At 49.3% G+C, this 22,500-nt stretch overlaps 2 protein-coding genes across 2 annotated transcripts in view; one reads left to right on the plus strand and one right to left on the minus strand.

Moving 5' to 3' along the window:
• Positions 1 to 3,787, plus strand: part of rnf150b (ring finger protein 150b) — a 10,862-nt gene extending 7,075 nt beyond the window's left edge. Inside the window, exons 4-7 of the mRNA XM_083677714.1 lie at positions 1,311 to 1,393; positions 1,769 to 1,865; positions 2,141 to 2,378; positions 2,951 to 3,787. Of these exons, the coding sequence (XP_083533840.1) occupies positions 1,311 to 1,393; positions 1,769 to 1,865; positions 2,141 to 2,378; positions 2,951 to 3,069 (537 nt within the window). The 3' untranslated portion in view covers positions 3,070 to 3,787. The remainder of the gene's footprint in view (positions 1 to 1,310; positions 1,394 to 1,768; positions 1,866 to 2,140; positions 2,379 to 2,950) is intronic.
• Positions 3,788 to 5,284: 1,497 nt separating this feature from the next.
• On the minus strand, positions 5,285 to 17,184 carry LOC310812180 (protein phosphatase methylesterase 1-like; the record flags this gene model as incomplete). Its single annotated transcript, XM_083680598.1, has 14 exons — positions 5,285 to 6,910; positions 7,369 to 7,402; positions 8,006 to 8,073; positions 8,322 to 8,386; positions 10,608 to 10,652; positions 11,508 to 11,628; positions 12,022 to 12,157; positions 12,641 to 12,706; positions 13,447 to 13,533; positions 13,693 to 13,851; positions 14,059 to 14,110; positions 14,456 to 14,513; positions 15,042 to 15,231; positions 17,012 to 17,184. 13 exons carry the CDS (start codon positions 17,182 to 17,184, stop codon positions 7,378 to 7,380), a joined length of 1,245 nt encoding a protein of 414 aa, XP_083536724.1. The 3' UTR covers positions 5,285 to 6,910; positions 7,369 to 7,377.
• Between the last annotated feature and the right edge of the window lie 5,316 nt (positions 17,185 to 22,500).

Genomic DNA, 22,500 nt, shown 5'->3' on the forward strand with positions numbered 1-22,500 from the left:
TTTGTGTTTCCATCCCTGAGGACGGGCCCAGGGCCACTGCCTTGAAGGTCCTACCCTGACCGGGGACCTGGGAGACATTTTTGGGACTTGAGGCGGGGTTTGGGGGTCGGTGTGTGACGTGTACTGCATCCTTCCATTGTTAGGCTAGGCTAAGCTAAGATAGGCTAAGCTAGGCTAGTCTATGGGACTGCTACTTGTTATGTTACAAAAGCATGAAAACATGATATAAACCGTTGGTTTGGTTTGGAGTCACGTTTAGAAGCATTACTGTTAGTTTTACTCAGCTGTGGGACATGTGACTGCCCCACCTGGCTGGATAAGGCCCCGCCCACACCAAACTATGCTAGCCATTCATTTGGAATCGATGTACGGGTTATTGATCATCGTTGACGGACAGGTGACCAGGGGACCAGGTCTGTTCCTGTCCATTCCATACGTTTGAAGGAATGTGTTCCAGTTCCATACGTTTTGACAGCTTTTTACGGACAAAAAATGTTTGAAGGAATGTGTTCAAAAGTCACGCCCGATATCAGATCGGATGGTGATTTCATACGTGTACATTTTTGATCCGTTTACTGATAGTTTGGTGTGGGCGGGGCCTAACTGACCAATCATGCCGGTCCTCCTGTACATTTCCAAAGTAAATGCTGCACCTTCTCAAAGTAATATTCAAAGTCGTGTTACTAAGACATTTGCTGGAGAAGAAACACATAATATATATATGCCATTTAGCTGACGCATTTATCCAAAGCGACTTACACTGCAGTGAGTGCATACGTCAGTATATATGGTCCCAGTGGGAATCGAACCCCCAACCTAAGCGTTGTTAGTGCTGTGCTCTACCATCTGAGCCACGGAGGGTGAAACTCAGACCTAGTTGAGTTCTGATGTAGGGGATTATCTGCTCCTCCCTGCTCCCTGCTCCTCCCTGCTCCCTGCTCCTCCCTGCTCCCTGCTCCTCCCTGCTCCCTGCTCCTCCCTGCTCCCTGCTCCTCCCTGCTCGCTCCAAGTCCTCAGAGTCGCCCTGGGTGGTGGAACCACAACATACCCAAAGAACCAGTGTTCCACCAGTGTCCGGGCCCAGAAAGGTCTGGAGTGGGACCCAGACTCCAGAACAGCACCATAAATATTTAGCTGGCAGACATAGTTGACCTTGGTCGACAGTTCTGTTTACATTCTGCAGTTTATGGACTTTCTCAGCGCATTGGGAGTAAAACTGTTATTATAAGATATGTCTGTCACTGAAATGGTCTGCAGTCGTTTGTTTACACGTGTGTGTGTGTGTGTGTGTGTGTGTGTGTGTGTGTCAGGAGACAGAGTCCGACTTTGACAACTGTGCTGTGTGTATCGAGGGTTACAAGCCCAACGATGTGGTGAGGATACTCCCCTGCAGGTAAGCCTGGTCCAATAATCCCTTATGAACCTTTATAAGCCCCTAATGAACCTTTATAAGCCCCTAATGAACCTTTATAGGCCCCTAATGAACCTTTATAAGCCCCTAATGAACCTTAATAAGCCCCTAATGAACCTTTTTAAGCCCCTTATTAACCTTAATAAGCCCCCTATGAACCTTTATAAGCCCCTTAATAACCGTTATACCCCTTATGAACCTTTAATAAGTCCATATAGTTACATTGTAATAGTTAAACCTACCTCAGCCCATACACCCTGTATACCTTCCTGGTTATATGAATGACACCGCTGCTGTGATGTTCCCTGTCTGACACCTGTACACAACACTGTGTGTGCATGCGTGTTCTTCCACTAGACACCTGTTCCATAAGAGCTGTGTGGACCCCTGGCTGCTGGACCACCGCACCTGTCCCATGTGCAAGATGAACATCCTCAAAGCTCTGGGCATCGCTGTGAGTTCCTCACCTGTCCTTTAGTCTTAACAAGGGTTGTTTATGTCCAACAAGAGTCGTTTAAGAGTTGTTTATGTCCAACAAGAGTCGTTTGTTAGTCCAACAAGAGTCACACAGGAGTCGTTGAAGAGTCAGGCTGTTCTGTTCTGCTGGGCTCAAATGAACTTCACTGAATCAAACTGGAACAAATCAGAATTTAGATAGCAAGAAATACCATGTGAACTGACTCCCTCGCTCCCTCCCCCCTCCCCCCCTCCTTTCCTCCCCCCCTTCAGTTGAATGCAGACTGTTTGGACGAACTCCCCCTGGACTATGAGCTTGCCGTGGGGGTGGGGGTGGGGGCACTGCCACTGGAGGCGGTGGTGTCTGGGGGGGCCAGTGACGGGACACTCAGCGAGGGGGGGTCGGTGGTGCTGGACCCGGGCGTCCGCAGGGTGGGCCTGCCCCAAGATTACCAGGACCCCGACACGCTGAGAGACAGTCCCATTACCGCTACCACCGACACACACACAGGTGAGGTGTCTGACACACACACACACACACACACACACGCACACACACACACACACACACACACACACAGGTGAGGTGTCTGCCACACACACACACACACACACAGTTGAGGTGTCTGACACACACACACACACACACACACACACACACACACACACACACAGGTGAGGTGTCTGCCACACACACACACACACACTTGTCCACAGCAAGCTGTTAATCTAGACTTCTAACTGCTCTCAGATGCGATGCTAATCCTCACAGTAGCTGCTAGCATAAGCAGAGTATCCGTTAGCATAACAGCTAATGGTGCGTGCTTGAGTTGACCGCACACAGGACGGTTCACAGGGTTGGTCAGGTGACTTCAGCTCATGTTTACTGATCCGTCTAGGACAGATACAGGCTAACGTCACACGGTGACCTCAGCTCTGCCACCTGGTGGTAGCTGGGAGGTATTGCATCCTACCAACACTGAGTGTGTCAGTGGTCTTATCCCCCCCCTCCACCCTGTGTGTGTGTGTGTGTGTGTGTGTGTGTGTGTAACCCCCGTGTCTAACAGCCCTGTCGTCCTCCAGGTGAGCTCCAGCCAATGGCCAGCAGCGCCTCGGTTGCCTCTCTGGTCATCGCCGTGGAGACGGGCCTGTCAGATGAGGACCTGTCCTTGGAACACACGCCAACGGGGGACAAGTCCTGAGGGGGATGGCCAGACCCAGGCCAGACCCGGGTTAGTCTGGCCCTGTGTGTAGACTGGGGAGACCTGGACCGGGTGGGGGACACAGACACAAGATACCTGGATGGACCTATCTACCTGTATACACAGGGTCAGATTGACCTACTTACTGCTGGCTGTAGTGGCTGTTCTGTGGTTACCTGTCTCTGGACCTACCTGTCTGGACTCACCTGTACAGGGTCACTGTTCTAACCTGTTCTGAGGTATGGACCCACGGTTACCTGGTACTCGGGTATGGTGGAGGAGGTGTTTGGCACAACAAACAGAAACCTACTGTTGGATTTTGAACACACACACACACACACACACACACACACACACACACACACACACACACACACACACACACACAGTATGTGACCTCACATATATACATACATGTATACTCTCTCTAACCCTGATGAAACACAGGAACTGGAACTGATTTTGCTGGAACTTTTATTTTTGAAAAGACCTCAAAGAACTCTGGGAGATGTAGTGAACTGTGTCTGTCGTCCCTGCTATACCGTCTGTGTTTAGTATTGGGTATGACACTACAAATCCCAATGCTCCTGATATGGAATGCAACAACACAGTGAAGTGGTGTCCTAACATTGTATTACCATGGTAATACTGCAGTATTGTATTTAACTACAGTATTGTTTTAACTGTTTGCCTGTGAATATATTCTAGGGTCCTTATATCTCAACGTATTCCTCTGTATTATTTTAGCCTGTCTGTGTCTGTCCGTCTGTCCGTATGTCTGTCTGAACAGCCTGACTGACAGTGTTGCCTTGGTTACTCTCAGTCTGTGTTTCTGTCAGTCTCTTAACTGGTCAACGTGAGGTGGTCTGCTGCATTTTCAGACAGACATCTGTAGGGCCAACCCCTGCTTTTTAGACAGGCACCTCAAGGGACAACCCCTGATTTTAGACAATCAAATGTTGCATCACCGATCCAGGAGGGTCCTTGTCGGACATTTCTTTTAAGGGATACTTTTTTTACACGTTGTGGTCAGATTGTTCCTTACCCAGGAGAAACTGTAATCCATGGTTCAGTGTTGTTTAAATAGCCTCTACTAACTTCAGCTAACTTTAGCCTTTAGCAGCTAACAAAAACAATGGGAATGATGAGGGCAATACAACAAAGTTTAAAATCAACTCAAATTAACTTTCTGACTTGGTTGGTAGTTACTTTGAGTTGATTTGGTCACAAATATTGAACTTTTGAACTTGAATTGAGTTGAGCTGAAGTTAGTAGTGGTTATTTAGACAACTCTGAAACATGGATTACAGTTTCTCCTCATCCATGGACTACTTTCAGGGAAAAGAACCATCTGACTATAAGGTGTAAAAAAGTGAACTATCTCTTTAAGGATGGGTATATTTTTAATGTGTAGGAAGGATGTTTTGGCTGCAGGGGAGGAGGCATATGGAACATGTCTGGAATCTCAGTGACATGTACTGCTGAACCCCAAACCAACCCCTAGCCCCGACACCCAGCTCACTCCTAGTTAGTCTACTGGTCCAACCTGCCCTGGGAGCACCACCAGTCTGCTGGTCCAACCTGCCCTGGGAGCACCACCAGTCTGCTGGTCCAACCTGCCCTGGGAGCACCACCAGTCTGCTGGTCCAACCTGCCCTGGGAGCACCACCAGTCTGCTGGTCCAACCTGCCCTGGGAGCACCACCAGTCTGCTGGTCCAACCTGCCCTGGGAGCACCACCAGTCTGCTGGTCCAACCTGCCCTGGGAGCACCACCAGTCTGCTGGTCCAACCTGCCCTGGGAGCACCACCAGTCTGCTGGTCCAACCTGCCCTGGGAGCACCACCAGTCTGCTGGTCCAACCTGCCCTGGGAGCACCACCAGTCTGCTGGTCCAACCTGCCCTGGGAGCACCACCAGTCTGCTGGTCCAACCTGCCCTGGGAGCACCACCAGTCTGCTGGTCCAACCTGCCCTGGGAGCACCACCAGTCTGCTGGTCCAACCTGCCCTGGGAGCACCACCAGTCTGCTGGTCCAACCTGCCCTGGGAGCACCACCAGTCTGCTGGTCCAACCTGCCCTGGGAGCACCACCAGTCTGCTGGTCCAACCTGCCCTGGGAGCACCACCAGTCTGCTGGTCCAACCTGCCCTGGGAGCACCACCAGTCTGCTGGTCCAACCTGCCCTCAGGGCACCACCAGTCTGCTGGTCCAACCTGCCCTGGGAGCACCACCAGTCTGCTGGTCCAACCTGCCCTGGGAGCACCACCAGTCTGCTGGTCCAACCTGCCCTGGGAGCACCACCAGTCTGCTGGTCCAACCTGCCCTGGGAGCACCACCAGTCTACTGGTCCAACCTGCCCTGAGAGCAGCAGTCTACTGGTCCAACCTGCCCTGAGAGCAGCAGTTTACTGGTCCAACCTGCCCTGAGAGCAACAGTTTACTGGTCCAACCTGCCCTGAGAGCAGCAGTCTACTGGTCCAACCTGCCCTGAGAGCAGCAGTCTACTGGTCCAACCTGCCCTGAGAGCACCAGTTTACTGGTCCAACCTGCCCTGAGAGCAGCAGTTTACTGGCTTTAACAGAGTGACAACATGTCTGCTCTGACCATTGGATAGGAAAGACAGAGATACAGAGTCGTCTATTTTGTTATAAGAAGAAATGTTTATTTTTGTAACGACACACAGAGGAACATGCTATTACCCTTTGGAAAAAAGTAGGGTGACTCAATTAAATTGATTTGGAATCAGGTTGGAGAATTTACGACTTGATTGATTTTTCGTGGACCTGTGTTGGCGTGTGAGTTTGAGCCCTGACTAGCAGTACTAGGTGTTAAAATTAATAATTTCTACATCCCACTGATTTGTGGGACCCCCCCCCCAGTAATAGATTGGCCCCCAAGGTTTCACCTGATGCACTTTACTGACTGAAAGGGAGAGGCCGATGTGTGGACACCTCCAGGCCATCTGATAGGGCCGATGTGTGTGTAGCCATGGTAACCACATGGCTAGGAAGGGTGTGTTTTTACAATGTTTTGAGTGTATGACTGCTCTGTACACACACACACACATACACACACACACACGATACGTGTAAATACAAGGTGTGTGTGTGTGTGTGTGTATGGGTGCGTTGATTCTCTGTATAATGTTGCACGTGTTACAAAGTCACAAACCACGGCTGTGAGTTTCAATAAACTTTATTGCAAGTTTTCTTTTTCCACATCGGTCTCAAGCTGTTATTTAACGCCTGGCCTGGCCTTGAACACCACACGGACACCACACCATGATGTAGGACTACGTATCACTTCACAATAGGACACTTATACAAATGAATGGAAATATAACTCTTGACACATCTGAGAGACATTAAGCCGTTTTAACGGCTGACTGTAGTAGTAGTAGTATCCCCCAGTCCCCTGAGGCCTGTTCAGCCAGCACATGTTGGGTCTCGGTCCAACAGAACATATTTTGCAACGTACGTAAGGCTGCTGCGGTTCTACACTCCCATGGCAACAGAGCAGAGGGTTGGCGCTCCTGAACGCAGCTAACATGAAAACATCTAGACGCCCCGCACAGGGGAGGCTGGCGGAGGTGGAAATCGGAGGTCGGGCTCATTGTAATGCATGGGATGGAATGTGGAACGGTGTCAACCATTCCTCGGTCTGTACCGTTCCTCATTCCGTTCCATGCTTTGCAATGAGCCCGACCTCCGGTTTCTACCTCCGTCAGCCTCCCCTGAGTGACGGCCACACTCGGACAGGCTATAGGATTGGTTCATAGAAAGAGATTAGTTATATAAATAAAATAAATATCTTGTGGATGTTCAGAGTAGGAGGGACAGGCAGCCTGAGGGGAGAAAGGAACAGAGATGAGTTGTTAGGTGTCTCATTTATAACATGTTTATAACATGTTTATCCCACTGTGAGAGAGGACAGGAGAACCAACTACAAAAGGAACTGTTTCTGGTCCCGTGAACCTGATGTGAACCGGAAGGGAACCTGATGTGAACCGGAAGGGAACCGGATGTGAACCCGAAGGGAATCTGAATAACTTTGAAAATTAGTATTGGTAATAATGAGAATAGTACTAGTTGTAGTCCTGTAATAGTACTAGTTGTAGTCCTGTAATAGTACTAGTTGTAGTCCTGTATTAGTACTAGTTGTAGTCCTGTATTAGTTCTTGTTGTAGTCCTGTAAAAGTACTAGTTGTAGTCCTGTAATAATACTAGTTGTAGTTGTTGGTTCTAGGTATAGGTTAGTGTAGGACCGAACTACAACGCACCAGGGGAGAAAGAGTAGACCTACCTGTAGAACTCATTGAGTGAAGGGGCAGGAGAGGCTGGAGAGAGAGAGAGAGATGGAGAGAGAGAGATGGAGAGAGAGAGAGAGGGAGAGACATTTGAGTAAGTTTAGGATAGTTAAGGTTTGACAGCATAGATTCACAGCCATGCTATCAGGGTGTGCTAGTTAGCATGTTATACATTCACAGCCATGCTATCAGGGTTAGCCGAAGTCTATGCTAGTTAGCTTTAGCCACGGCAGCCCATGATATTTTGGTGATATTCAGGTGCCGGAAGCCGATGTCACATATCAGGGTGTGCTAGTGAGCATGTTAGCATGTTATACATTCTTAGCCATACTATCAGGGTGTGCTAGTTAGCATGTTAGCATGTTATACATTCTTAGCCATACTATCAGGGTGTGCTAGTTAGCATGTTAGCATGTTATACATTCTTAGCCATACTATCAGGGTGTGCTAGTTAGCATGTTATACATTCTAAGCCATACTATCAGGGTGTGCTAGTTAGCATGTTAGCATGTTATACATTCTTAGCCATACTATCAGGGTGTGCTAGTTAGCATGTTAGCATGTTATACATTCTTAGCCATACTATCAGGGTGTGTTAGCATGGCGGCTAGCTCTATGGCACAGCTCTCCCACCTTTTGGTCTCGGCCCTGGGCACAGCAAACTTGTGTCTGAACAGGAAGCTAGCCAGAGCATCAGCCACCTGTGGAACACAGAACGCACAAGGACTGAGTATGATGTCATTTAGAACATCGTTAGAACATAGAACACACACAAGGACTGAGAACGAGGTCATTTAGAACGCAGAACACACAGATGACTGAGTAACTTTCCAGTTACATACACAGACACTAAAACTTTGCCATGAAACAAGAGTTTATGTGTCCAGGAACTTTTAAGAGAGGGTGTGTGTGTGTGTGTCAGAAGCCTCGCTGAGTAGCATGGTCTTACTTTTTCTGGTCTGTCCTCATGCACTGCATTTCCACAAGGGGGCAGCACCTGCATCATGAATTTACCTGATGAGAAACACAACAGACAGGATGTGTTCAGACAGTATACACACACAGACACATAACACACATATACACCTAGACACCATCCCCCTCTCTCTCCCTCTCTCTCTCTCTCACTCTCACTCACTCTCAGACACACACATATACACCTAGACACCATCCCCCTCTCTCTCTCTCTCTCTCTCTCTCTCTCTCTCTCTCTCTCTCACTCACTCACTCTCAGACACACACATACACACATACACACACGCACACTGTTCCGGCCGCCGCCGCCGCCGCCGCCCGTGTGTCTCTTGTTGTTCTGTCTGCAGGCTGGGCGTGACAGGACGCCAAGGCTCCGCCCACTCCGTCAGTGTCGCCAGCGGGGATCCTGATTGGATAAACCCCAACCAGCGCGCCTATCGGGTCCCAGCGCGGGCGTAGAAAAGTGGGGCCAGCTTGTCCGTCAGGGGCTGTGCGTGTTTGACCTGTTCCCTTGTAGAAACGTGTTACAACGATAGACTTTGTATTGTGATACTGTGCATAACGCACTCGACTATTAGTTATTGTTACTGAAAATTGGGCCAAGTTTAGTTTTGTTGTACTGATTTTCACCCCACGTAGTGGATTCTTCTGTTTAGACGCTCCAGGAGTTGAGGCGGCTGTTCTTGACTGTATTTAAGTTTTGTCCGCTGCTTTAGGCCAGTGAGGTTTTGTTTTCCCTTTGGTTTTGATTAGATGATGAAAGTTTAGGTTTGGCTCGCCGTTTAGGAGCTCTCTTTTGGTTATATTTGTTTGTTTGAGTTGAACAGCCCCTGCCGACCCTTTTTTCCTTTGTAGTAGCCACTGATTCTGTATGACCCTTGTTACCTTTTATAAAACGATCTAAGTTCCTTGTTAATAAAATAACTATAATTTACCAAATCCATCTGGTTTTATGTTGCTTCCCTTTCCCCTAGCGAGCCGGGTTGTAACACACACACACACACACACACACACACACACACACACACACACACACACACACACACACACTCTCTCTCTCTCTCTCTCATCTCTCTCTCTCTCACACACACACACACACACACACACACAGGCGTCAGTTTCAGAGTGTTAGACAGCAGCAGTAGAGCTGGGGGGGTTGTTGTTGACTGACAGGGACAGATGTCTCTCAAGAGGCACTGTCGCTCAAGGGTGTGTGTGTGTGTGTGTGTGTGAGTGTGAGTGTGAGAGAGAGAGAGAGAGAGAGAGAGAAGAGAGACTGTGTGTGTGTGTGTGTGTGTGTGTGTGTCCTTAGGGAGTTCTCAGCAGCAGTGAAATGTCTGTTAGCCTCCTAGAGCTTAGGGGTACATTGTCTACTCTGCACTGCAGGGGGAGTCCGCGTGGTTGAGACCATTCCTCATTCCTCATTCCATTCCATGTATTACAACGAGCCCGTCCTCCGATTTCTACCTCCACCGGCCTCCCCTGATGTACTTAACACACAGTAACACACAAGTGGGTGTGCTGTGTCATGGATATCCAAAACACTGCGGTCGTGGTCGGCCATCACAGCTGTTACCATATCCATGCTGTACCACACCTGAGTTATTGCTTTCATAGGACAGGTTTACACCAACAACAACAACAACAACAACAACAACAACAACAATGAGCAGTGGCGCTAGTGTTTATTTGTTTGTGTTCTATATTGTATTGGTTCATGCCCTCTGCCCTAGCTGTGGTTGTTAGGGCCGCAGGCTGGTTGGTAGTTCTGGAACATGGTCTAGTGTGGTTGGCATGGCAACCCAGTACAACACGTCTCTACCTGGCTGGCTGACAGAAGCTTGGTGGGGTTTTGAGGAGTGTTGGGGTTAGGGTTAGGGTCAGGGTTGGGGTTAGGGTTAGGGTTGGGGTTAGGGTTAGGGTTAGGGTTGGGGTTGGGGTTAGGGTTAGGGTTAGGGTTAGGGTTAGGGTCAGGGTTAGGGTCAGTAAAAGGATGACAAATACAACCATGTATGATCCATTATTCTCAGAATCCTTCCATTGGTCTAGAAATTGTTTCATTATTGAAAACAATTATTGTAAAAAAAAAAAAAAAAAAAAAAAAAAAAGCTCCAATATCCTGAAGTAAGTGAGTGTTTGTGGCATATGTGTACATTTCGCAAGTGAAACCGACGAGGTAACCGTGAATGCTTCTCGGCCAATCACAAGGCTTGATTTGATCGACTCACGGTCTAACGTGATGGAGCAGATCACAGCTTACCTTGCATTTGACCTATCGTCAGGTCTCTGTCCAGACGATCAACACCTGTAGGCAAACACAGGGAGAAGAATATACCATCACTCACCATGCATGTTTGTCCTACAGGCTTACATGTTCATGAAACAGACGTCAAACAGTCGCCAATTCAAGTTGCTCCGACCGAGTCTCGAACTTGCGACCTCTGGCTTGCCGCACATACGTGACCACAGTCTCCTCAAACATACCCGATGTTAACCAGCGACGCTATCGAAAAGCTCGCAATTTGACAGCGCAGGTAGGTGGGGGTGTTTGAACTTGAGGAGTGAGTTTTACCATCTGAACTCGGTTACATTCACATTCACCATACAGGTTTGTCCTCCTGTCTCATAGTCACAAAAGAACCAGGGATTTCAACGAGCATCCTGGTCCTGGGCTCATTTCCATGGACCAACGGTAAATGCTAGATGGGATGCTTTGGATGACCTCTGAACTCTGACTAAGGAATGCAGCAGTACTTATATTACACCACAAACACACCGATATCCAGGTCTCTCTTAAGAAAAAGGTGTTTTGACCACAATGGGACTTCTTGGATAAATGATGGGGCGGGTTGTTGTTGTAGTGACACCTGCCGGCCAGCAGGAGGAGTCCTTTCTCTCGGTTACTTCATATAACAGACCAGAATGACCACGCTCCCTTTTTGACTCATTGAAATAACATGGGTAACTACGTCCTAATCACCAACTTGTCCCTATATTCTTGTTTTTTTTTGTAAATCTAAGATCGCAATATTGTTTGTTAGACTATTTTAAGTCGCCAAACTTGTCTAGAATATAAATCCACCAAAATGATGGTGTGTATTGGAAGGAGCACACCGCTCATGGTAAGCTGTTGTAAAGTTGTTGTTGTAGTGACACCTACCGGCCAGCAGGAGGAGTTTTGGCAGGTTGCAGCCCAGGAAGAGTTTGGAGATTCCTCTGAACCAGCCGTCCCAGTACTTCTCTGCCTTAGACAGGTCGATACGCCAGCTGTACACCCCCTGCTACACACACACACACACACACACACACACACACACACACACACACACACACACACACACACACACACACACACACACACACACACACAGTTACAACATAGATACACACACACACACACACACACACACACACACACACACACACACAGTTACAACATAGATACACACACACACAGTTACAACATAGATACACACACACACACACACACACATAGTTACAACATACAGTAGATACACACACACACACACAGTTACAACATACAGTAGATAAACACACACACACACACAGTTACAACACAACACAGCAGTGTGTGTGTGTGTGTGTGTGTGTGTGTGTGTGTGTGTGTGTGCGTGCGTGCGTGCGTGCGTGTGTAGAAGACCATGGTTTCTCACCTCTGGCTCAGTCAGGCTGACCTCTGATGACACGCTCTCTTTATCGTTCTGGTCATGGGAGTCTTCGTTACCCTCGGCAACGACATCACTGACAGGACTGACCTGCTCCGACGAATCAGCATTCTCCACCTCACACCTACAGGGGTTGAGGGAGGCGGGGCAGAGGAGGGGAAAGGGGAGAGGGTGAGAGTGGGGATGAAGGGACAGGTGAGGAGGACAGGTGAGGGGGACAGGTGAGGGGGGAGGTGAGGGGACAGGTGAGGGGGACAGGTGAGGGGACAGGTGAGGGGGACAGGTGAGGGGGGAGGTGAGGGGACAGGTGAGGGGGACAGGTGAGGGGGGAGGTGAGGGGGACAGGTGAGGGGGACAGGTGAGGGGGGAGGTGAGGGGACAGGTGAGGGGGACAGGTGAGGGGGGAGGTGAGGGGACAGGTGAGGGGGGAGGTGAGGGGACAGGTGAGGTAGACAGTTGCAACGCCAACAACAACAACAACACTGTTCAGTCAGTCAATCTAGTACCTGTACTGTTGACAAGAGTACAACTATGAGCAGTGAAGCTAACGGTCAAACAGACATGGAGCAGACAGCATGACAGAGTACCCCTGAGGAAGGGACCGCACCTCTGGACCTGGCCGACCACCGACACCCTGGCAGAGTCCAGGTTTCGGATCTGACCGCTCTTCACACTGAGAAAAAACACAGGGAAGTTAGAGAATAGTGAACCAGAATAGTCCCAACCAGAATAGTCCTAACCAGAATAGTCCCAACCAGAATAGTCCCAACCAGAATAGTCCCAACCAGAATAGTCCCAATCAGAATAGTCCTAACCAGAATAGTCCCAACCAGAATAGTCCTAACCAGAATAGTATTTTTGTATTTTTGTCATTAGGTCTGGTTTGTTTCACATTGCCCAGTTGCAAGTGCACCACAGTTCTGTACAACACCCTGTCCTGATGCAGGGTTGGTTGGGCACCTTGCTAGACCTCGAAGCTCACCGGTTCGATGAAATCTCCTGTCACACAACTTGTTACTGAGCGTGTCGAATGAATCTGCATTTTTATGTGTTTTCTCGAGCAGTTCTTTTATGAAGTCGTCTGCCCATATTTCCAGGAGGCGTTTGACCTCTCCTTCGCTCCATGTGAGCCCCAGACTCTCAGAGCTTTCCTTTCACAGCTGTCTGCTGCCTGCTACCATCAACAACATCCACCAAACATTAACCCACAAATAGTTTATTTCCTGTGATTGGTCCGGATCTTTGCCAAATTGTGTTCACTTTCCAAATGATCGGAACTGAGCAAAAGGTTTTCTAAGTCCGCACCAAACGAGGTGAGAGTGCTTTTAGAGTATGGTTCTGGTCCGAACACTGTGGGAACATTTCAGACTGTTGTGGTGAACGTTGCAGAGTGTCGTGATGCTGAACGCTCACCTCCACTCTATGGCATGCTCTATGGACCTGAAGGACTTGGGTCTCCCTTTGGAGAAGTTCTGAATGCCATGTAAGACATCCATGGCACTGCCTATAGACAGAGAGAGACAGGTCAGGTCAGGTCATTATAGTACACACACACATACACACACACACACACACACACACACACACGTGCACACACACACTCACACACACACACACACACACAGACAGACACATACACACACACACACACACACACACACACCTTCCACCACGTCTATGGTCACCAGTCCGACAGTAGAGGGCAGCAGCATGTTACTGATTGTGTGAACTGCGATGGCCCCGCCCACACCATGACCAACCAGGACGATAGGGGGCGGAGTCTCCCCGTAGCAAGCCCCCACGACATTGGCTACATCTCTGGGGGGAGGGGACACCAAGGACAGGTGAGAGAGTCAGGTGGAGCTGGATTAATGCAATTCTGACTTGATTTGTCAGGGAGACAGTGAAGTGACGGGGGAGGGGGGAGGTGAGGGGGAGGGGGGAGGAGAGGGGGAGGGGACAGATGAGGGAGGAGGAGAGGGGGAGGTGGGGGACACTGGGGGGGGGACAGGTGTGTCTTCCTACCTGGACATGGTCTGAGTGGAGAGATCATCAGACTGATGCACCTGTGTGCCACCTAAGGAGCAGGAGAGATGGGGGAGGGGTGAGAGGGAGACGGGGGAGGGGTGAGAGGGAGACGGGGGGGAGGAAGAGAGAGGGAGAAAGATGGTTGAGGTATTTTACGTACAAATATTATCTAGAGCCGAAGGTTTGATGCTCTAACTTCATATAGAACTGAGGTGTTGATTTATCATGTAAAAGCTGCTGGATGTGACCAGAGAGAGAGCAGCATGGGTGGCTGCAGCAACGGCAAGGTGGTGGGTTTGAATCCCACTGGGACCATCTATACAACAACCTGAAACCCTCTGAACCGATGAAAGTGGGTGCTGAATGCCGTGTATATGTTAACCTTTGAACTCACCGTGACCCCTGAGGTCCATGGCTAGGACCCGGCAGGTCGCTCTGTTGGTTATGGCTGCCTGGAGACACACAACATCAACATACTGTGTGTAGTACAGTAGTGTGTAGTACAGTAGTGTGTAGTACAGTAGTGTGTAGTGTGTAGTACAGTAGTGTGTAGTACTGTAGTGTGTAGTGTGTAGTACAGTAGTGTGTAGTGCGTAGTGTGTAGTAGAGTAGTGTGTAGTACAGTAGTGTGTAGTACAGTAGTGTGTAGTGCGTAGTGTGTAGTACAGTAGTGTGTAGTACTGTAGTGTGTAGTGTGTAGTACAGTAGTGTGTAGTACAGTAGTGTGTAGCGTGTACTGTGTAGTACAGTAGTGTGTAGTGTGTAGTACTGTAGTAGTGTGTAGTGTGTAGTACAGTAGTGTGTAGTGTGTAGTACAGTAGTGTGTAGTGCGTAGTGTGTAGTACAGTAGTGCGTAGTGTGTAGTACAGTAGTGTGTAGTGCGTAGTGTGTAGTACAGTAGTGCGTAGTGTGTAGTACAGTAGTGTGTAGTACAGTAGTGTGTAGTGTGTAGTGCGTAGTGTGCTGGGTAGGGTACTCACAGTGCAAAGGGCCCAGGACAGGGCAGAGTGTCCTCCTCCGTGCAGCAGCACCAGCAGTGGTCCGTCTGAGCCCGTCTTATAGACCCTGAACACGTCTCTGCTCTCTCCTGCTCCCACGCCCACCTCCTCCTCCTGCTCAAAGTACTGCCTCCACGACACCGGGGAGTAGTCCCCCTTACAGCCTACACCACTGACACACACACACACACACACACACACACACACACACACACACACACACACAGGGTTAGACACAGAGGAGTAGTCCCTCTTACAGCCTACACCACTGACACACACACACACACACACACACACACACACACACACACACACACACAGGGTTAGACACAGAGGAGTAGTCCCTCTTACAGCCTATACCACTGACACACACACACACACACACACACACACACACACACACACACACACACACACACACACACACAGTGAAGACAGTGGAGTCTACACCACTGTCACACCCAGTGATCATAAAGAAGCCTTCACATTTTGTGCTTCATCAGTGAGCAGTGTGACACATTGACATGTGTCTGCTGTTTGGGTTTGGGTCAGGAAAGCCACAGAGGAGCAACAATACCATCTGCTGTCTCTGGGTTCGGCCCTGCGTTACATCTCCAACAAGGGAGGCTGGTGGAGGTAGACATCGGAGGACAGGCTCACTGTAATGCATGGTTTGAATTCCTCATTCCATGCATTACAATGGGCCTGTCCTCCGATGTCTACCTCCACCAGCCTCCCCCGCAGCCGTCCCAAACATGGTCACCTCAACGTCCTCCCAGAGGTTCCATTCTAGAACGCAGTAGAATTTAACTGACAGAGAAAAAATAAATAATAATAATTTTTCCTTCTTCTAGCATTGTGACTGCCAATGGCCCCTGGTCTGAGCATAGATTACTTTGTCTTATGATGACTGATGGATAGATGATTCACTTACTTAAACAAATGTATTTGTTGTAAGTTGCTTTGGATAAAGGCGTCTGCTAAATGCCATAAATGTAAAATAAATGTAAGAGAGACCCAGGGAATGGCGTTCCAGGCGGTGGACACGCCCCTTTGAGAGGACAAGAGAGCAACGCCCTCATTGATCATAATGTAAAATAGCAAAGTTACAACATAAAACAGCCCTTTGTTTCTGCAGTAATTGCTTTTTTGTGTTTCAATAAACTTTCTAGTATGTCTTTACTAACATATTTATTGGTAATTGTTGTCCAACAATTGCAAAATCATTAAAAGACCGTCAAGAACAACATATTGCTCGCTGGCGAACCGTGACGTTGAATTTAGTGGCAGTTTACCAGCTAGCATTTCTGTTTACCAGCTAGCATTTCTGTTTACCAGCTAGCATTTCTGTTTACCAGCTAACATTTCTGAGTTTCAGGCCAACTGTCTTTTAATGATGACAGGCATACTAGAAGGTTTATTTCAACACATACTAGAAGGTTTATTTCAACACATACTAGAAGGTTTATTTCAACACATACTAGAAAGTTTATTTCAACACATACTAGGGAGTTTATTTCAACACAAACTAGGGAGTTTATTTCAACACAAACTAGGGAGTTTATTTCAACACAAAAAAGCAATCAAAGCGAATATCGGAGGTAGACAAGAATAGGCTATTTAAAACTGAGGCAGATGAGGAGATGATGTCCCCTCGTAGGGGTCGTTTTTAACCTGGGTATCTATCTATATTCTATATTCTAGAACACACAACATCAAACACATTCCCTACTGTACATTCTAGAACACACAACAACAAACACATTACCTACTGTACATTCTAGAACACACAACAACAAACACATTATCTACTGTACATTCTAGAACACACAACAACAAACACATTCCCTACTGTACATTCTGGAACACACAACAACAAACACATTACCTACTGTACATTCTAGAACACACAACAACAAACACATTCCTATGGAACACAGAATGCAACTCACTTCTCTGCGTCAAGCGGCTCCTCCCACATCCTCCAGGGAAGCAGGCAGGTGTCTGCAGGCTGGCCGCCTGACGCCTGATTGGCTGCAGCCTGGGAATCCGCAGCCTGAGTCTGATCTCCAGGCTGTAGCTCCACCAGAGATTTCCTCTCCTCCTCTCCTCGTCCCTCTGCCATCGACAAATAAAAAGATGACCAGGCGGACGGCAGCCTAAGTACCCCTCTGGTACCCCCCAGGGACAATGCTTTCACAGGTGGCGCTGACAGGTAGCATCTAGGATACAGCATCCCATTGGTCCAGGGGTTGGGGTGGTCGTGTGGTAGGTGACAGCTGACCAATGAGAGACAGGGATGTGTAAGAAGGTGTGATGTAACAGAAGCTAGGGCAATGACGTCTGTAGTTGATCTAGATCTGTCTCAGAAGTCTGTCTCATGACAACAAACAGCCCATAACAACACAGATTCTATTCCAAAGGTACACTGTCTGTATGATTCTATATTCCATATGGTGTGTTCTAGAATGTACTGTAGGAAAATCTGTTTATTGTTGTTGACATCAGCGTAACATACACACATACACACACACACACACACACATTATATTCCATATTTTGTGTTCTTGAATGTACAGTAGGAAATCTGTTCTGATTTTCAATTATCATTATCATTAAAAGACAGATTAGAACTGTAAAGACTCTTTAAAGAGTTTTGTAGCTGAGTTCAGGTTCTGTTCCATCAGTACCAGGTTCTGTTCCATCAGTAACAGGTTCTGACCATCAGTAACAGGTTATGTTCATCAGTACCAGGTTCTGTTCCATCAGTAACAGGTTATGTTCCATCAGTAACAGGTTCTGACCATCAGTAACAGGTTCTGACCATCAGTAACAGGTTCTGACCATCAGTAACAGGTTCTGTTCCATCAGTAACAGGTTCTGACCATCAGTAACAGGTTCTGACCATCAGTAACAGGTTCTGGTCATCAGTAACAGGTTCTGGTCAGGGTTCTGGGTTCAGGGTTCTGGGAATTGTGTAACAAAAAGGCATCTTGTAAATGACAACCCACACACACGCGCACACACGCACACACACACAGGTCAGGTGGTGACGTGTCCGTGCTTTCTCTCTCTTTCTCTCTCTCTCTCTCTCTCACACACACACACACACACACACACACACACACACACACACACACACAGACACAAACTCAGGTGGCAGTGACAGACATCACTAGTATCCTAGCAACCATAGAACTGTTTGCTACATGACGTAGACATAGATGGCTCAGATGAGGCCTGAAGACAACAACACACAGACACACACACACACACACACACACACACACACACACACACACAGAAGGATGTAAAAACATGACAGACATTGTTCTTTTTCCATTATCATAAATGGATCAATTAAGGACAATGATTGGATCTCACTAGCTGTACAACAGCTACTGCACATAAGCTGTTCCTCAGGGAAGGTTTAAAACACAACCTCACCACACCGTGAAGTATCTGTAGATGGACTGATAGACAGGGAAGGTTTAAAACACAACCTCACCACACCGTGAAGTATCTGTAGATGGACTGATAGACAGGGAAGGTTTAAAACACAACCTCACCACACCGTGAAGTATCTGTAGATGGACTGATAGACAAGAACGATAACGATTTAGGAAAACTGTGACTTAAAAAAAAAAAAAAAAAAGTGAATACATCAAATATCTCAATAACATATAATGCCGAAAAAATGTAAAAGTTAGAGCTTGTTAATTCATCTCCTGAATAGAGACGTGTTATTGAGACGTGTTATTGAGACGTGTTATAGAGACGTGTTATTGAGACGTGTTATTCCGCCAGTGGTCTCCTGGGATCCATTTATGCATAGAACAGCTCAGCTGAATCAGTTGAATTATCTCACCAGTTTGTACGTTTGTTAAATAAACATTACATATACGCAAGCCAAGCTCTGGTCTCTGGTTATTATCTCGACGTGTCCAGTAACGACAGATGCTCATTTTGAGGTGATAGTATTCAGTTTCAATCAATACACTTTGGGGGCTTTTTCCCGCGATGTGATGTTGATGATGTTCGTCATGTTCCTTCTGTTCTCCGACCAGTGTGATGATTTTTTCTGCCTATACTCGAAGGCGTGGCTCCTCTCTCTCTCTCTCTCTCTCTCTCTCTCTCTCTCTCTCTCTCTCTCTCTCTCTCTCTCTCTTTGCATCATTCTCGCTCTCCATCCCTCTCTCTCTGACTCTCCTCTGTAGATACTTTCGCGTCTCACTCTCTCCGTTCATGCACCGACAGTATGCGAGGCGGGAACCGAGTCCGGAGGCGAACCGAAAGGCATCACTGATGACAGGGAAGGATCTGCTCTGAACGCCGGTGCCCTGCGGGAGCGAACCACCAGCCTGTTAGAGTACCAGTGTTCGAGAACGCCATGGATTCCACACCAAGGTCGATCCCAACTTCGCGTTGTGGAATTCGAGCGGAGAGCAAGGTGCGTCGGGGCGTCGGGGCGTGGGGGTAGTTTATCAAGACAGACGCGCACTGACGCGACGTCTTCATGTTTATGATATTCCAGAGGGATGTTGTATGTTTTATTTGCTGTTTTTGTCGGGTGATGTGACGTGGCGTGGTGTTATTGATGGTCGTGACTAAAAACCCAGGGTCTGCAGGGGGAAGACTAGGAGAAGAGGGGAGGAGAAGGGGAGGTGTGTGTGTGTGTGTGTGTGTGTGTGTGTGTGTGTGTGTGTGTGTGTGTGTGTGTGTGTGTGTGTGTGTGTGTGTAGTCGTCACATCTGTATATAATTATCTTACAATATAATAATAATAACAACAACAACAACAATAATAATAATAATAATAATAATAATAATAACAACAAAACAACAACAACAATAATAATAATAATAAATTATTATTATTATTTAAACATTTTTGAGAAACAATTACAATTAAACAAGGATTTCACTTCCTGTTTGAGTTGATTTCTCCCAGACACTTTAAATGATCTGGAAGTGAGTTCCAGAGATGGACTTTTACAGAGCCGGCTGGGTTGGTTCTGTGGTACTGACTGGGTCAGTTCTGTGGTACTGACTGGGTCGGTTCTGTGGTACTGACTGGGTCAGTTCTGTGGTACTGACTGGGTCAGTGTTGTATTACTGACTGCTTCAGTGTTGTGTTACTGACTGGGTCAGTGTTGCTATGTCACCACGTTACAGTTCTGTTTACCTCCTAAATGTTTAAATGACCTCTAATGGATGAACTACTGAGATTCCAGGACTCCTGAACTCCTCACTTCAACTAACGTGATTGTTTCCTCTACAGCTCAACCACTGACGCCCGAACCCATCAACCAATCAGCTGTCCTCTACCTGGCGTCCTGCACCTGGGATTCTAGAACACTGCCGTCACCATGGAGACCTCGCCGCGTTCCAAGCGGACCATGGCCGTCGCTCCGGGGGAAGCGCGCGTCACAGGAGGGGGTGTGGTCGACGCCCTCAGCAACACGGAACCCAACGCCAACTGGAGGGCGGAGCCTAAGCTCAACCTGAACCTCAACCTGTCCCCAGGTACCTCCCACGCCGCCCCGGATACCAGGAAGCTGAACGGAGGGGACATTTCCTGCGGGGCTGTGACAGCTTCCTGTGTGAGGGAGGGAGCGCAGAGTAAGAGTGACAGGTTGGCGGTGAGCGGGGGCGTTGCCAGGGAGACCAACGCCAACACGTTGAAGACATCGACGGCGCCAGAGAGAGAGGAGGCGGGACGAAAGACCCGGATCACGGCCATGACCCGCTCTCCCACGGCCCAATCACATGCAGGCGACCGCAGGCTGAAGTCACCCGGCACCAACACGGACACACACACCGCCTCCAGCCCCAAAACACACACACACACCGCCTCCAGCCCCAAAACACACACACACAGAACCGATCCCCCTGCCCTGAGCCCCAGGACACACACACAGAGAACGTTGGGGTCCAAAGACCTCAAGAAGGCTTCTGGTTCTGCCTCAGGTTCTAAAGGGGGTTCTGGCCACGCCCCTCTGGCCACATCCAGTCTCAAGTGTAGAACTACTGTTGCCGTGACGCTTAGAGGAGGAGGGGGATCCGTAGACCAGACCAACACACCCCACAATAGTCCCAGCACACCATCTCCTGACCTGGTTGCCAAGGTGACGACCAACACAGAGACAGGCGCAGGGATCGTTCCAGAAGACGTCCTCCGTCCGCAGTCCAAGATGGCCGCTGCCGCTCCTTCAGAGACCGCCCCGGCGTCGGAAGGCGGGGCTGGAGGACCCGCACCGTCCCAGAATGCCGTGCAGAGTGACATGCGGCGAGGCCCCGAGAGGAAACCAAACACCCCAGAGGGTCGTTGGGGTAACGGGTGTAGCCATGGCAACGCGGGCCGCCGGTCACCACGGGATACGAAGACACCCGGAGTCCCGCCGGGCCACCCGGCTCACATGGGAGACGGGAAAAAGGTCATCGCCAGCGGCAACGGCGTGTCATCGACGGCAGACGACGGAGGAGAGGAGGAGAGGGAGCAGCGGGAGGAGGGCGAGCCCGGGCGGAGGAGCCCCAGGGCGGTGTGGAAGGAGGCCGGGACCATGACCAACCCCACAGAGGGGCTGTGCTCCTGGGGAGAGGAGAGGAGGGAGGTGGGGGTGCAGGCCGTGGTGGAGGTCTGTGACCGCTCTGCCACTACCAGCCCCCACCTCCTCCCCCTACCCGGTGACGCTGTCTGTGATGTCACTCAGCAGCCTAATGGGTTGGGGGAGGGGGAGGAGGCGGGGAGTGGCCTGCCAAGCTGTCCGTCAAACGTGGTTGCACAGCAGGAGGCGGGACCAGGGCCCCTGTGCTGCGTTCCCATTGGCCTGCCTCCATTTCAACACGTCTGTCAGATAGACATTGAGCTGTGTGGCCAATCAGAGCTGCCCGGCGACCGTGCGGCAACCAGTGACAGGAAACCCTCCTCTAGAGGCAAACACACAGGCTGCTCTGGCCACCCTCACACAGCTCACACACACGGACAGAGCTGTGCTACGACTGGACCGGGCCAGAGACCGGACCCGGCCCAGGCCCAGGCCCCGGACGAGGGGGGCAGGCTGTGCCCAGAGCCGGGAGGGGTCCAGCCGGAGCGGGACGGGGACCAAGGGAAGGCTGGGTCACCCCAGGGGGTGCAGAGCGTGGTCTGGGACGAGCAGGGAATGACCTGGGAGGTTTACGGAGCGTCGGTGGACCTGGAGTCTCTGGGATTCGCCATCCAGTCCCACCTGCAGTGTAAGATCCGGGAGCATGAGAAGCGCATCGGAACGCTCCGGAAGTCCATCTCTTCCGAGGCCTCACCCGGGAAGAGGAAGGTCCGGAAGAAGAGGAGGAACGTTTTCCGCTCCATCTTCCGTCCAGGATGCTGCAGGAAGTCTGCCACCTCGTCTATGGCTGACTGACTGAGACTCCTGGAATGTTCTAGAACATGTGGGGGCATT

Source organism: Argentina silus (assembly GCF_951799395.1).
Source record: "Argentina silus genome assembly, chromosome: 1".
In the NCBI taxonomy this organism is placed as follows: Eukaryota; Metazoa; Chordata; class Actinopteri; order Argentiniformes; family Argentinidae; genus Argentina; species Argentina silus.